The sequence below is a fragment of the Lichenostomus cassidix genome, chromosome 27, assembly GCF_008360975.1.
Source record: "Lichenostomus cassidix isolate B80296 chromosome 27, HeHo_3.0, whole genome shotgun sequence".
Taxonomy (NCBI): Eukaryota; Metazoa; Chordata; class Aves; order Passeriformes; family Meliphagidae; genus Lichenostomus; species Lichenostomus cassidix.
Window position 1 is genome coordinate 2,652,255 of NC_139507.1, and position 11,978 is coordinate 2,664,232.

Genomic DNA, 11,978 nt, shown 5'->3' on the forward strand with positions numbered 1-11,978 from the left:
CACAATCAGACGCCCACTGCAGCTCCCTGGCGTTATCAGGGTGACATTTCTGGGCTGCAGGTGCCAGTGCCAGCCTTCGCTTTGAGGAACCGCCACAATCAGGGAACATAACCCATTTCTCGCCTGCATTTGCCTGCCAGGAAGAGTACAGGGGACTGTGTAATCACTCTCCTCAGAATTAGATCATGAATCAAAGCCCTGCTCAGCTCCAGGCTCCACCAAGCCCTGCCAGGAATTGTCTGTTCTGATCCTGGAGCTTGGGGCAGGATCACAGAGAGGCCAGGATGGGTCTGGATGAAGGTGTTCCCCCTCAGATGAGGCTGCACAGCTGGGACTGCACAGCACAGGGTGCCTGTCCCAGGAAGGTCCAGGGCTCCAGGGACACCTAGGGCTTGTTTCACAGCTGGCTTCACCACCCCATACCCACGGGAGCCCCTGTGTCTCTCACCCTAACTCATGTGAGTTCAGGGAGGGGAAGATGGCACCCAAACCTCAGCTGTGGTGTAACCCTGGGCAGATCACTGCAGAGGATTTCCTCAGCCCAGAGGTACAGATGGGACCCACCTACACATTTATCCCAACATATAAATTTATCAAACTGAAACAGCTCTTGCTCCTAAGCAGCTGCATTAAATAAAACCTCTCTCGGCATCTTTCCTCCCTGACCAGTGGGATCCGAGTGTGCCTGGCCTGATAGTGCCTTATCTTGGCACCAGCCCCTCGGAGCTCTGCCCCACCCTGGTCAGCAAGCCCTAATCACCACGGCCAGACATGGCAAGGGCCTCTGAGGGGCCACAGGCTGGAGGAAGGGGTTGCACCAGCTGCCCTCCCCCCGAAACCACCCCAAGCCACCTCCTCCAGCGAGCCCCTCCACAGGGCTGTGTGGCTGGGCTGGGCAGCACCTCTGCAGAGGGACAGCTGCTCCCTCCAGGGCGGCAGCACCAGTCGGCAGCAGCTCTGCTGCTCCCAGGATCCATTCCACGGCCTCAGCAGTGATACCTCACTGCAGGGGCACTGCCCAGCCCGGGGAAGCTGCTCCCACAAGGTGCTCACAGGCACGGCTGGATGTGGTTTCTGGTAACCAGCCCAGAGGGTGTGGAAAAGGAATTTTACACCATGTCCATTCTGCAGAGGGGACATACTCTTCCTCCTCCTCCTCCTCCTCCCCCTCTCACTGAGTAAGCAAATAAATAGGAAGCTGAAAAAGAGAAGGGAATTGCTGCCAGGAGTGCCTTGGAATGAAAAGCTGGGTTTAGGCTTATCTAATGTCACATCAGCCATTTCCTAAGAAGGGAGCAAATTTAATTAAGAACACAGACTCCCTCAAGGACAGCCAGGTTACATACGGCACTCCCAGCTTGGAACACAGTGTTGGGAGGTCAGCATCATGCAATAACAGCAAGAACAGACACTCCAGACCCGGCTGCGGAAGGCTCATTGTTTGGGATCAAATGCAGATGCTTCAGGCACAGAACCCCAGCTCTCTGCAGGGGTGCAAGAGCAGCAGGGCAGACAGAGCAACCAGGGAGGGAAGGGGCAACGTGGGTGGCATGGGGAAGAAAGTGGAGGCAGATCTTGGACATTGAAACAAACCCAGGGCAGACACTGGTAGCACATGAATCCTACCCAGAGACTTTGGTGGCTGCAGGCATAGAGGGAGGATCCCTGATCAACCAGTGAGCTCCGGGCTGGGCAGAGCCTGTGCCAGTTGTGGGGTCAGATGCACTGCAGGGCTCATGGCACATACCATGGCACAGCCTTTGCTGCTGGGCTTGCTCAGCACTGTCAGTGCACAGCAGCACCATGACAGAGCCTGTAGGGATGATGGTCTTCAGAAAGGAAACCACACCAGCCCACTGTGTCAGTGACTCATCACAAGCACAGCTGGCATCTTTCTTCAGCAGAGAAGTGCCCAGGAATTCCTCCACAGCACTGCTGTGCCTGGCATGGAGAAGAAGCCTAGGCTCCAGCCAGAGTTCCAGAGCAATGTGCCCACATCGAGGCAGCACATCCCACCAAGTTCAGGTCAATGGGCTCCTGCTACAAAACAAATTTTTGAGTTAAAATTTTAAATTTCCTCAATGCTGACATCAGCTGTCAGCAGCAGCTGAACCAGTGCCAGGCTGTCCCCAAGGGCAGGGAATGCCAGACACGCTGCTCAGCACCAGACAGGGGCAGACAGTGGCAGTGTGTGAGGTGCAAGTGCCATCTGCTCTGCCAGACCCCCAGAATGACCACACTGGTCTGACCAGAGGTCATTCCAGCACTGCCCCCAACCTCTGCCAGTGACATTCACACAATCAGGGAAAGGTGATCCTGCCCCAGCACAGCCATCTGCTTCCCCAGGACTGACAGGGTCAGTGACTGTACCTGGGCCATGGCTTCTGACAAGCTTGGGACTTTGTTATCAGCACTGAGGACCTAAAGCTGAGTCATTCCTCTCCCAGCCACGGTGGTAGAGCTTATCCCATCACCCCTGCACAAACCCAGGGGCTTCCAGCAGGCTGCACATGCAAAATTAACTGTTGTCCTGAGAAGGGCAGTGAGGGCCCCCACAGGCCACAACTCTGCCAAGTGGAGAAAAGCACTTGTGCTGCTGCTTCCCACCCTGCAATCACTGCACTTCCCTGGGGCAGCAAGGAAACATGACTGAAGAGCAAAAATCTGGTACACTGGTCTGTTTTGTTTCTGATGGAAAAATAAAGATGAAAACACCCAGGCTGCTCTATAAATACATCTCATTTTAATCACCTGAAATTAGTTCCCTGGCTCCCCCCAGGCTGCTTGGCAGCAAGAGCATTTCCTTCTGCCACCAAGGGCTTCCAGAGCGTAGCAATAGCAGCCAGTCCCCTGCTCCTGCCTCAGCCCCTGGCACCACAGCAGGACTGCAGGGCCCAGGCACGTGGCTGGCAGGGGGACAGGGGGGCCATTTGAGGCCAAGCTTGACCAGCCAGCTGGGACTGCTTCGAGGCCATCACAGGAACAGGGAGCAGCAGCAGTCCCCAGTTTCACTTCTGGGTGGTCCTCTCAGAACTGCCCAGAGCAGCTTTAGCCTCTCAAACACACCAACAGGGAGAACAGACAGACAGAGGATCTCAGGATATTCCTAAGTCTTTGGAAGGGTTCGCAGACTCATCTTGCCCCAAGAAATCCCGAGATGCAGCTACTTGCAGTCACGGCCTGAAGCCAGGCCCAGAAAGTGACTCTTGGCAGCAAGACCCGAGACTGCAGCAGGGAAGAAGAGGAGGCTCCTGTCAGAAGAACTTGACGCCTCGGCCGTCATCCAGCGTGATAATTTCAGCCTTGTGCTCCTGCTGCAAGGCTTGCAGGGCACGGAGCAGCATAGCCTCATCCAAGCCATGAAACTCTAGGGAAGGACAAAGATCCCCATCAACAGGAAAAAAAATCATATCAAGAAACAAACAGACGTGTGAGGTCCAGGGACTGGAGGCAGCGATGCAGAGGGCTCTGAAGAGCACCATAAAACTACAGCAAATCCAGAGTCATGGCTACACTGACAGGCTCATCTCTACATCTCTGCTTTGGGAACAGAGCCTAAAGGTCAGCAGACAGCAGGGATGAGTCACAGCAGCCTGTAAGGCAGTGCAGGAGCTTGGCTTGAAAACAAAACACCCTTCACTGCACCAGATAAAATGCTGGGCACTGGGGAAGTGAAAATTCAATTACAGAGGAGGACATTCCTGCAAAGTGATAAAAGTCTTTGGAACAGCATGTGCCAGTGGTGGGAAAGCATGAGTTTGCATCTGAGATTTCAAAATATTTAACCTACAAAACTGTAATCTGGCAATCATCTGTTTACATGCCCTAATCCAGTGTGCTCTGAAAACCTGATCCAGAACGTGAGTCTCAACATTACCTTCACTCTCTGTATCATCCCCGCTGGCCAGTTCGTACAGCGTGAACACAGAGTTGGTCAGGCCATTCCTTGACACCTGGAAACACGAAGGCAATATAGCAAATTTTGTCTGTGTGGCTGAACATCCTTGTCTGATCTCTCATACAACCTGGAGCATGTAACATGAACTCTGCACAGCACTCAATAAGCAGAAGCACCGTGGACACACACCGGGGGAGAGAGGTCAGGAAGTGCAGCCTGAGGGAATGAATACAGTTCCTCCCCTGCTGCTCTGCTCTTCCTGCCTATGTGTTTCACAGTGAGGACCTGGGCCACACAGAAGCCAGGCAGTGACACTGCCTTGTCCTCCCCCAATGGCACCAAGGGTGGACAACAAGTGAGCTCACACTGCGGCTCACAGCAAGTGACAAGCTGCTAGTAAGTCCTCACCTCTCTGCAACAGAGGGAAATCGAAGGAGAAAGGTAAAAGCAGCGAGGAAGCAAGAGGAGGACATTGCAGTGGTCTTTCCCAAATACCAACCAGGACCCCTCATCCTCATGGACACTGCCTGTGCAGCCCCTGTGCTCTTACCCACTGATAGATGAGCTTTCCCCATTCTTCCGGTCTCTTCCACATGATCAAAAAGCTGGTTTTGTTCTTATCTAACCATTCCAGGTTCCCTAGAAACAACATGGAAAAAGGACTGAAGCAGAGCACAAGTCAGAAGCAAGGACCAAACATGCAGATTTCGGGATACGCGCCAGACACTGAGCCCAGAGGCAGCCTCACAGACCAGCCTCTCCCCTACAGTCGGCACTAACTTCCTAAATATTGCCATGTCTACAGAAAGTGATTTCTCTGTAGAGCCCTGTCTTCCCAACGCAGCTACATCTGCCTGCAAAGGCAGGGTTGGGTCCCGCGGAGCCGCGAGCAGGCGAGTGCGGAGGCACAGCCCACGGCCCGGGACGGAGCTGCCCCGTGGCTGCTGCCCTCCCTGCCCCGCTGCCTGCGGATTGGCACAGGCCATGGACGGCCGAGGCACCCACCGTTCTTGCGGAGCTCCTCCAGCACCACCTGGATGGATTCCAGCGGCAGCTTCCCTGGGCGCGGGTTAAGGAGGCGCTGAGGGAGGCGGGCAGTGGGGGCGAAGGGGGCGCGGGCGAAGGGGGCGCGGGCAGCGGGCGCAAAGGATACGCTGGAGGCGGTGGTTGGCGAAGAGCGGAATGTCCTGAGCCTCCCGTACCGTCATGGCGGGCAGCCGGTGCTGCTGGCTGTAGGCGAGCGCCAGCGCGCACCAGGCCGAGAGCTGCTTCTGCCGCGTCTCGCCGTTGGGCTGCAGCCTGCACGGTCGGGTCAGCACGGCGGCGGAGGGGCACCGGCACCCCCCCCCCGCGCCCCCGGCTCCCGCGCTCCCCGCCCCGACCCCCCCAGCCCCACCCCGGCCGCGCTCACGTGAAGAAGGGCGGGAAGCTGTACTGCCAGGGCCACTCGAAGCTCATCGCCGCCGCCGCCGCCACCGGAACCGCCGCCGCCTTCCGCCCCGCCCCACTTCCGGCCCGGCCGCGGCCCCGCCCCCCGACAGGGAGACCCGCCCCCCGCCGGGACCACGCCCTCCCCGCCGTGCCACGCCTACGCCAGCGGGGCCACGCCCTCCCCTCAGGCCGCGCCCCCTGCCGGACCGCACCCCCGTTAGATCACGCCCTCCCATTGGGCCACGCCCCCATTCGGGGGTGACGCCTACTGTGAGGCCACGCCCCTCCTGTTAGCCCCGCCCCCTGAACCATCCGCCCCTCCCGGCCGGCGGCGGCCTCGGTCCTGGTGTACGGTGTTGGTCTCGGTGTCCCGCCGGGCCCGTTCCCCACGGCAAGAAGCTGCCGGCGGAACCGTGCCGGGGGGGCACTGGCGGTGGGAGCTGGCCCGGGCCGGGGCCGTGGAGGGATCGAGCTGCCGAAGAACCAGCGCCAGGCGTGGGGGGAGAAGCGTTTAATCCCGGGCCGCGGGGCGGGGGAAGGCGCAGGAGGAACCGGCCGCCTCAGCAGCGCGGGTTGGTGGCCCCGATAGCCCACCGGGCGGTTCGGGTGGTCGGGCGGCCCCGCAGCCTGGGGTCCGTGCCCCGACGCGGGACGGGACGGCAGCTCTAGGCCTGTGCCTTGCCGTCCTTGCTGCGCCAGATGACCAGGGTGACAAGGAAGGGGATGAGGCAGATGGGCGCGATGATCATGGCCAGGAGCACATCTTCGGGCGGGTCGCCGTACACTGGGTGCTCCACGGTGCAGTTCTGGAAGTAGCGGTGGTGGCTCTGGAAGATGTACTGCTCCGCCAGTGCATTGGGGTAGCTGTAGTTCAGGTGGTCGGCCCAGGACTCCAGGCAGTGCTGCAGCTCGCTGTAGGGCCTGGGAAGAGAGCCGGGACGCTGGCAGGGGATGGAACACCAGAGGCACAGACCGCCTGGGCTGACCCCAGACCAGCACAACCCCTCTGGACTGGCCAGCCCCTGCACCCTGCTACTAGAGGGGAAGGTCCTGCTGCCCCATACCTGCTGATGACTTTCCACTCGCACAACTCTGACGTTGTCACATTCCTCATCAGGTAGACGAAGTAATCCCAGCACGTCTGTGTGATGTCGGTGTAATTCCCCTCTGTGAGGAAAGGTGCTGAGCAAGGGCAGCATGCTCGCAGTGTGTCCCTGCCTGCCTCTGCTGCCAGGTGACACCTGGCATCTGGAGCCCTGCCCAGGCCAGTGGGAGAGACATCGGCACAGTGAGGGATGGACCCTGCAGCAGCCCTGGGGTACTGCCTGGAGCCTGCAGCAGCCCAGGGCAATGCCAGGGGCACAGAGGGAGGGCAGGCTGCTTCTGGCTGCCCCCGCTGTGGGCAGTGGCAGGGAGGGCTTCATGGCATGGGCCAGCTATTCTTGCGATGGTTAGGGGAAAGGAGGGGTCATCCTGTGGCACAGGGCCAGTCCTGGGCAGGACACCGTTTGCCCTACAGTGCTGCCTGGCCCTCACTGAGCCCCAGAACTCACCCATGGGGTGGACTGTCTTGCTGGTCCCAGCATCTTGGTCGAAGCTCGTTGTCACATTTTCTGTGTGACAAAGGCCAGTCCCCAGGAGCACTGCAGAGGGAGAAACACAGGGTGAGAGGGGACATAGGGTTTGGGGAGGATAATGGGTGCTGACAACGCTCCACAGACAGGAGCTGCCCGGGCAGAGGCTGGGTCTACAGGCGATAACAGCTTTTGGTGTCCCTCAGGGAACACTGGAGCTGGCAGGTGGGGCACAGGGAGCTGCCCGGAGCTTGGCACAGGCTGAGGCTAGGGTGTCCAGCCCCCCGTATGGGCAGGGGCTGTGGGGAGGGGCTAGCCAGGCTGCAGGCAGCTGTCCAAACGTTCAGAGGGGCTGTTTAGTGGCTACTTGCCCTGGGCCGTGGTGACAGCACAGGGGCAAACTAGGACCCCCACCCATGGGGAGCCAGCGTAGTGCTGCGTTGCAGCCGGACAGGGCTGGGGCAGGAAGAGGAAGCACTGGTCACAGCACGGAACTGCTGGAGAGACCCTCCGCCTGCCATCAGTCCCACACCCAGCACAGCCTGCCAAGGGCGTGGGGCACGTCTCGCCTGGCCCACGGGAGCACCATGGCCCAAGGAAACTGCCCGATCCATCTCCCACCCTTGGCTGAGGGCCTGCAGTGTGAGGCGCTGATGATGGCTCCGCGGTGAACTGCCCGAGTGCGCCCTGCCTGAGCTGCTCGTGGGGAGCTCCGGCACAGCTGGGCACCGGCCACGGTGTGCTCCTGGGCTGGTACACTGGCTGTGGTAAGGGCAGCCCACCCTGTCCCCATCTCTGTCCCTGATGACCCCATCCAGCCCCTCTGCCTGGGCACGTGTAGTGCCACGGCTCCGGTCCCAGCCCGGGTTTTTGCAGGGCTCCCTGCCGGATCGTAGATGAGTGTGGTGGGAGCTGCCCCACAGCACCTGGTGCTCACCTACCACTGCCCCCCGGCCACACTAGCAATGGCTGCCCCGGCTAACCTCAGCGTTGCCAGGCTGGTCACATGTTGGGGTGGGGCAGTGGGTCGGGCTGAGTCAAGACCCTGGCCCCAGGCCCCACGAGTGGGAGGGCGGCCACGTGCGGGGTGGTTCGGAGTGCGGAGCCCCCCGGGCAGCCCCCCGCGCACTTACCCCAGAGCAGCAGGAGCCCTTGGGAGAGACGGCCGGAGCTCCTGTGCGCGCGCGGTGCCATCCTGCCAAAGCCTGCCGGCTAACGACCGGGACAAGGATTTCAATGGAAATAACAGGAAGCAACTCCTTTCCTCTGACAGGGGCAGTTTGACTACAGGAGACGTGTGAAAAATGAGATTGCTCAGCGCTGCTCTGAAGCGGCTCTCCCGGCGGGACCGTGCGCTGTCCCGTGCGGTGCCGGCCCCCGCGGGCATCGCTCCCGCACCCCGGCACCCACGACACCCGCGCCTCACCCACCGGCCTGGAGGATCCACTCTCTGCACAGCACGTCCAGCGTTACGAGGCCGCGATTTGTTTACTTGTGTATTTCTCTTTAATCCTGTCTGGGCTGGGTTGTGAAATCCCTCGTCTCCTGCGTGGAGGGCAGGCAGCCCAGCAGCGGGGGGAGTGGACGGGAAAGCATAATGTCCCCGGACGGGCGCTGCCGCCCGGGAATGGGGGCGGCAGGGGGATCCACAGCCCCAATGCCACAGTTTCTGGTTCACCCGGGCACCTGCCCCACAGGCGGCACCGCCGGGGCAGCCCCAGCTCCTGCCCGTGGCCAAGGAGGGCAGGGTGATGGCACAGCCTACCCCCAGGCACGAGGCCGAGGAGGTGGGGAGAGGGCAGACACTTGGCCGACCTGCCAGTCCTTGGCCCCAGTGCCCTCCTACCGCACTGTCCAGCCTGGCGCCTCCTTGACTGTGCCAGAGCCCCCCTTCCTGGAGTAGTTCCTGCCCAGGGGCCCATGTCCCTCCCACAGAGGGTGACTTCAGCCTTCAGGTCTGTGGCATTCCCACACAGGACCTGGCTGGGGCTGGGTGAGTTCCTTTCACACCTGGCCAGGGCAGAGTGCAGCCCAAAGCCTCCCCTTTAACAGCTGCCTGCAGACACGCAGAGCAGGGACTGGAGTGCAGTGAAGAGCAGCTCGGAGGGACCCTCCCTGCTGTGGATCGCACTGGGCTTCAGCTCCCCAACAAAGGTCCTGGCAGAGCTGCCTGATCCTTCCCGGGCTGCAGCAGCCACCTCCTGCAGGCGAGTGGTCACATCTGGAAGTCATCCCCAGCACTCCAGTGGCCACAGGGCTGGAGCCCCTGGTCTTGCTTTCTGGTGGAGCCGGCAGAGCCTCCGGCCGGGTGGCAGGAACCTCTGCCAGGGAGACACCCAATGATCTCAGCGCGGCCCCAGGGCTGGGACAGCCGCCCCCCTCCTGGGGCGTCCAGAGGGGATGGGCAGGGACAGGACGGTGGCTGCCTGCCAAGGGCCTGGGCTCCCCACCCAGCCTGGCATCCCCGGCATTCCCTGCCAGCCCCTGCCTGGGGTGTCAAGGAAGGGGCTTGGCCCGTGCAGGGTCAGTTGGCTGGAACTCTTCTCCCAGTGTTCTCCCCAGGCAGATGCAGACATCTGGAGCCCCGTGCCCAGCCTCCCCTCATGCCATGGGACCCACTCTAACCCCAGGGACTCCCAAACCCCCTATCCCTGTCACCCTCACCCTCAGTCCTCTCCTCCCACTCATTAGTTGCCAGGACTGGGAGGGAAGGGGGCTGTCACTGGTGCCTCACAGACATGGGGGCACACAGGAGATGGGCAGCTTCTCCCTGGGATTTGGGCCCCTTTCTGGGCTCTGTTGAGTGTGAGGGCAGCTGCAGGGGGCATGAGGCAGCTAAACTCTGTGGCCACAGCCACACTGGAGGCCAACTGCCCAGCTTGGGGAGCCTGGCCTCCATGTAGCTGGTGAAGTATTCAGCGTGAACCTGCAGGAAGAAGGTGTCCAGGATGACCCTGGGCCAGGACAGGAGAGCAGCAGAGTCAGCAGTTGGATGCAGCTGGAGAGCTTGCTGTAGGTGCTGTGAAGGGGACAGCATGACACCGGCCTGCTGGGCTGGGGATACATCCTCAGGATGGCCCTGCTCTGTGTGCACGCTGCACTGCTGGGGCTGATGCTGACCCACCCGCTGATCTGGTCCCAGTGGCAGCAGCTCCTCTTGAGGATGGCCATGAGGGTGACATGAAAAGGGGCCAACCTGTAGAGGGAGATCCAGCCCTGGTAGGTGTTCTGGCAGTAGGCTGGCATCACCTGGACTTCCAGAGACCCTGCAGAGCACCAGACAGACCCTGGGATGTCACTCCAGTCCCAGCTCTCCCCCAAGTGTGGTTTCAGGAGGGCTGTTTGGGGTGTCCCCTGGACTCTGCGCAGCATGGGGCAGGCACTCCATTTGTTGCGCAGTTCAACATAGAGCTCTGGGGGTCCCACACTAGAGCTGCCAGGACTGCCTGTGACTGTGGGGGCTCCATGGGCTCAGCCAAGCCAGGACTGAGTCTCTGAGGCTCTTTTGAGCCCCAGCACAGATCACAAAGGCCTCACCGAGGTCTGCAGTGGATGGGGAAGACAGCCAGGATGGCAAGAAGGCAGGTCTACTCACCATCCTCATCCAGGTACAAATAGTCACCTGGAAGGACAGACTGTGCCATTGGTGGTGGTGGGACCTGTGGGACCATGCGAGGTCCAAGGGATGCTGGACATAGCTCTGCCAGTGGTAGAGCCCCCCACTATAGCACTGCTGCAGAAGCCAGGGCTGGAGCTGCACTGGGATATGGCACAAGGGTATTACCTACATCTTTGAGATCCCCAAATCAGTGTTCCTGTGCCCTGCAGCAAAGAGACACAGGCGCTGCACAGCTAGGAACGGCCCCAGTGCCCAATCAGTGGTCCCAGCACATCAGAGACCCCTTGTCCTCCTCTCAGGTTGAGCTGAGAACAGTAAAGGTGAAGGAGCTAAGGAAGCAGGGGGCTCCTGGCTCTGTCTTAGGCCTTGCAGCCTGGCAGAGAAGTTTCTGAGACAACACCAGCCCTGGAGGCAGAGAAGTGAGTGGCAAACCCTCCTCAGAGATCCTTCGAAAGAAGGCCAGGAGGGGCCAGGGGAGCACAGCTACACTGGGACAGAGGAGCCAAAGAGGCCAGGGGCCCTGAGGGACTCGCTATCTGCCCAACCCCCTGTGCCCAACCCCCTGGGGCCTCCGTGCAGCACCCCAGCTGCCTCTGCCGCACCGCAGCAGCCCCGGCGGCAGGTCGGGGTACCCCTACCCCGCGGGAGCAGAGACAGGAGCAGGTAGCAGAGCAGCCGTAGCCCGGAGAGCATCCTCATCCTCCCGCCACCGGGAAGGCTGAGGCCGCACTGGGGCTCCCCCGGGCATTTATCCCGGTCCCCGGCCGGTCCCAGCGCTGCCCGCCCGCTCCCGAGCCCCAGAAGGCCGGGGAACGCCGAGCCCCCGCCGCACCTGACTCAGCGGAGCTCCCCGATACGGGCGGGATGCAGGGCTGCGGGCGCGGGCTGGCCCTGCTCCTCTCCCGCTGTCACCTCGCCAGGGCCGCGGGAAAAGGGTGCCCCGGGCAGCCGGCGCTCCATACCGCGGACGGCGGACGGACGGGGCCCCCGCCGGGGCAGGAGCCAGCTCCGTCCGCTCCCCAGCGCCGGGGCCCCCGGGGCAGGAAAGCTGCCGCCAGCAGCCGCTTCCTGCCCGGCGCCGCCACAGGGAGGCCCGGCGGTGGGGCCAGAGGGACCCGGGACCACCAGGGCGACTCGTCGGGGAGCGCGGCCACGCCGGGCAAGGCTGTCCCGGGGCCCGGAGGGCGGCGGAGCCGGTCCGCATCGGCGCTGTCCCACCAAGCGCTCTCCGCGGGGCCAGGCCGGGCCCGCAAGAGGGGTCGGGGCGGCCCGCGGGGAGACGGGGCCACGCACACTGAGCACGGGCGGGCACCGGGGCGTGCTGGGCACCGAGCCGCCGCGCTTAACCCGATCACCGCAGCTGACAGGGGTGTTCTCCAGGCTGGAACGGGTCCGCTCCGCCGGGACAGCCCCGTGCGCTCCAGCGCCACCGGCGGCGGCGGCGAGGGGCGGGGCC

General features: G+C 62.0%; 2 protein-coding genes and 1 pseudogene across 4 annotated transcripts; all 3 read right to left on the bottom strand.

Moving 5' to 3' along the window:
* Window positions 1-2,721: 2,721 nt before the first annotated feature.
* On the bottom strand, window positions 2,722-5,420 carry VPS25 (vacuolar protein sorting 25 homolog). Its single transcript, XM_085083388.1, has 6 exons — window positions 5,310-5,420; window positions 5,052-5,197; window positions 4,904-4,957; window positions 4,449-4,537; window positions 3,878-3,953; window positions 2,722-3,367 (listed from the first exon to the last, which is right to left on the bottom strand). The coding sequence occupies exons 1-6, from the start codon at window positions 5,354-5,356 to the stop codon at window positions 3,255-3,257; spliced, it is 525 nt and encodes a 174-aa protein (XP_084939514.1). The 5' UTR covers window positions 5,357-5,420; the 3' UTR covers window positions 2,722-3,254.
* Window positions 5,421-5,825: 405 nt separating this feature from the next.
* Window positions 5,826-8,451, bottom strand: RAMP2 (receptor activity modifying protein 2). 3 transcript variants are annotated; one of them, XM_085083404.1, is made up of 5 exons: window positions 8,334-8,451; window positions 8,037-8,187; window positions 6,883-6,972; window positions 6,394-6,496; window positions 5,826-6,250 (listed from the first exon to the last, which is right to left on the bottom strand). In XM_085083404.1, exons 2-5 carry the CDS (start codon window positions 8,095-8,097, stop codon window positions 5,995-5,997), a joined length of 510 nt encoding a protein of 169 aa, XP_084939530.1. In that variant the 5' UTR covers window positions 8,098-8,187; window positions 8,334-8,451; the 3' UTR covers window positions 5,826-5,994. The 3 variants fall into 3 exon arrangements, with proteins under 3 accessions (XP_084939530.1, XP_084939531.1, XP_084939529.1); XM_085083405.1 differs by having other exon boundaries at window positions 8,330-8,418; XM_085083403.1 differs by lacking the exon at window positions 8,334-8,451 and having other exon boundaries at window positions 6,394-6,585; window positions 8,037-8,323.
* Window positions 8,452-9,039: 588 nt separating this feature from the next.
* LOC146426554 (uncharacterized) lies at window positions 9,040-11,972 on the bottom strand (annotated as a pseudogene).
* Between the last annotated feature and the right edge of the window lie 6 nt (window positions 11,973-11,978).

Excerpts from the sequence above, each read along its gene's own strand:
- VPS25 (XM_085083388.1), bottom strand. The coding sequence starts at position 5,356 with ATGAGCTTCGAGTGGCCCTGGCAGTACAGCTTCCCGCCCTTCTTCAC. Across the intron at positions 5,198-5,309 it reads AGCTTCCCGCCCTTCTTCAC|GCTGCAGCCCAACGGCGAGA; the intron begins GTGAGCGCGGCC and ends CCGACCGTGCAG. Across the intron at positions 3,954-4,448 it reads GAAAGCTCATCTATCAGTGG|GTGTCAAGGAATGGCCTGAC; the intron begins GTAAGAGCACAG and ends TCGTGTTTCCAG.
- RAMP2 (XM_085083403.1), bottom strand. The coding sequence starts at position 8,290 with ATGCCCGCGGGGGCCGGCACCGCACGGGACAGCGCACGGTCCCGCCGG. Across the intron at positions 6,973-8,036 it reads AGGGCTCCTGCTGCTCTGGG|TGCTCCTGGGGACTGGCCTT; the intron begins GTAAGTGCGCGG and ends CTCCCTCTGCAG. Across the intron at positions 6,586-6,882 it reads CAAGACAGTCCACCCCATGG|GGCTCCAGATGCCAGGTGTC; the intron begins GTGAGTTCTGGG and ends TGGCCTGGGCAG.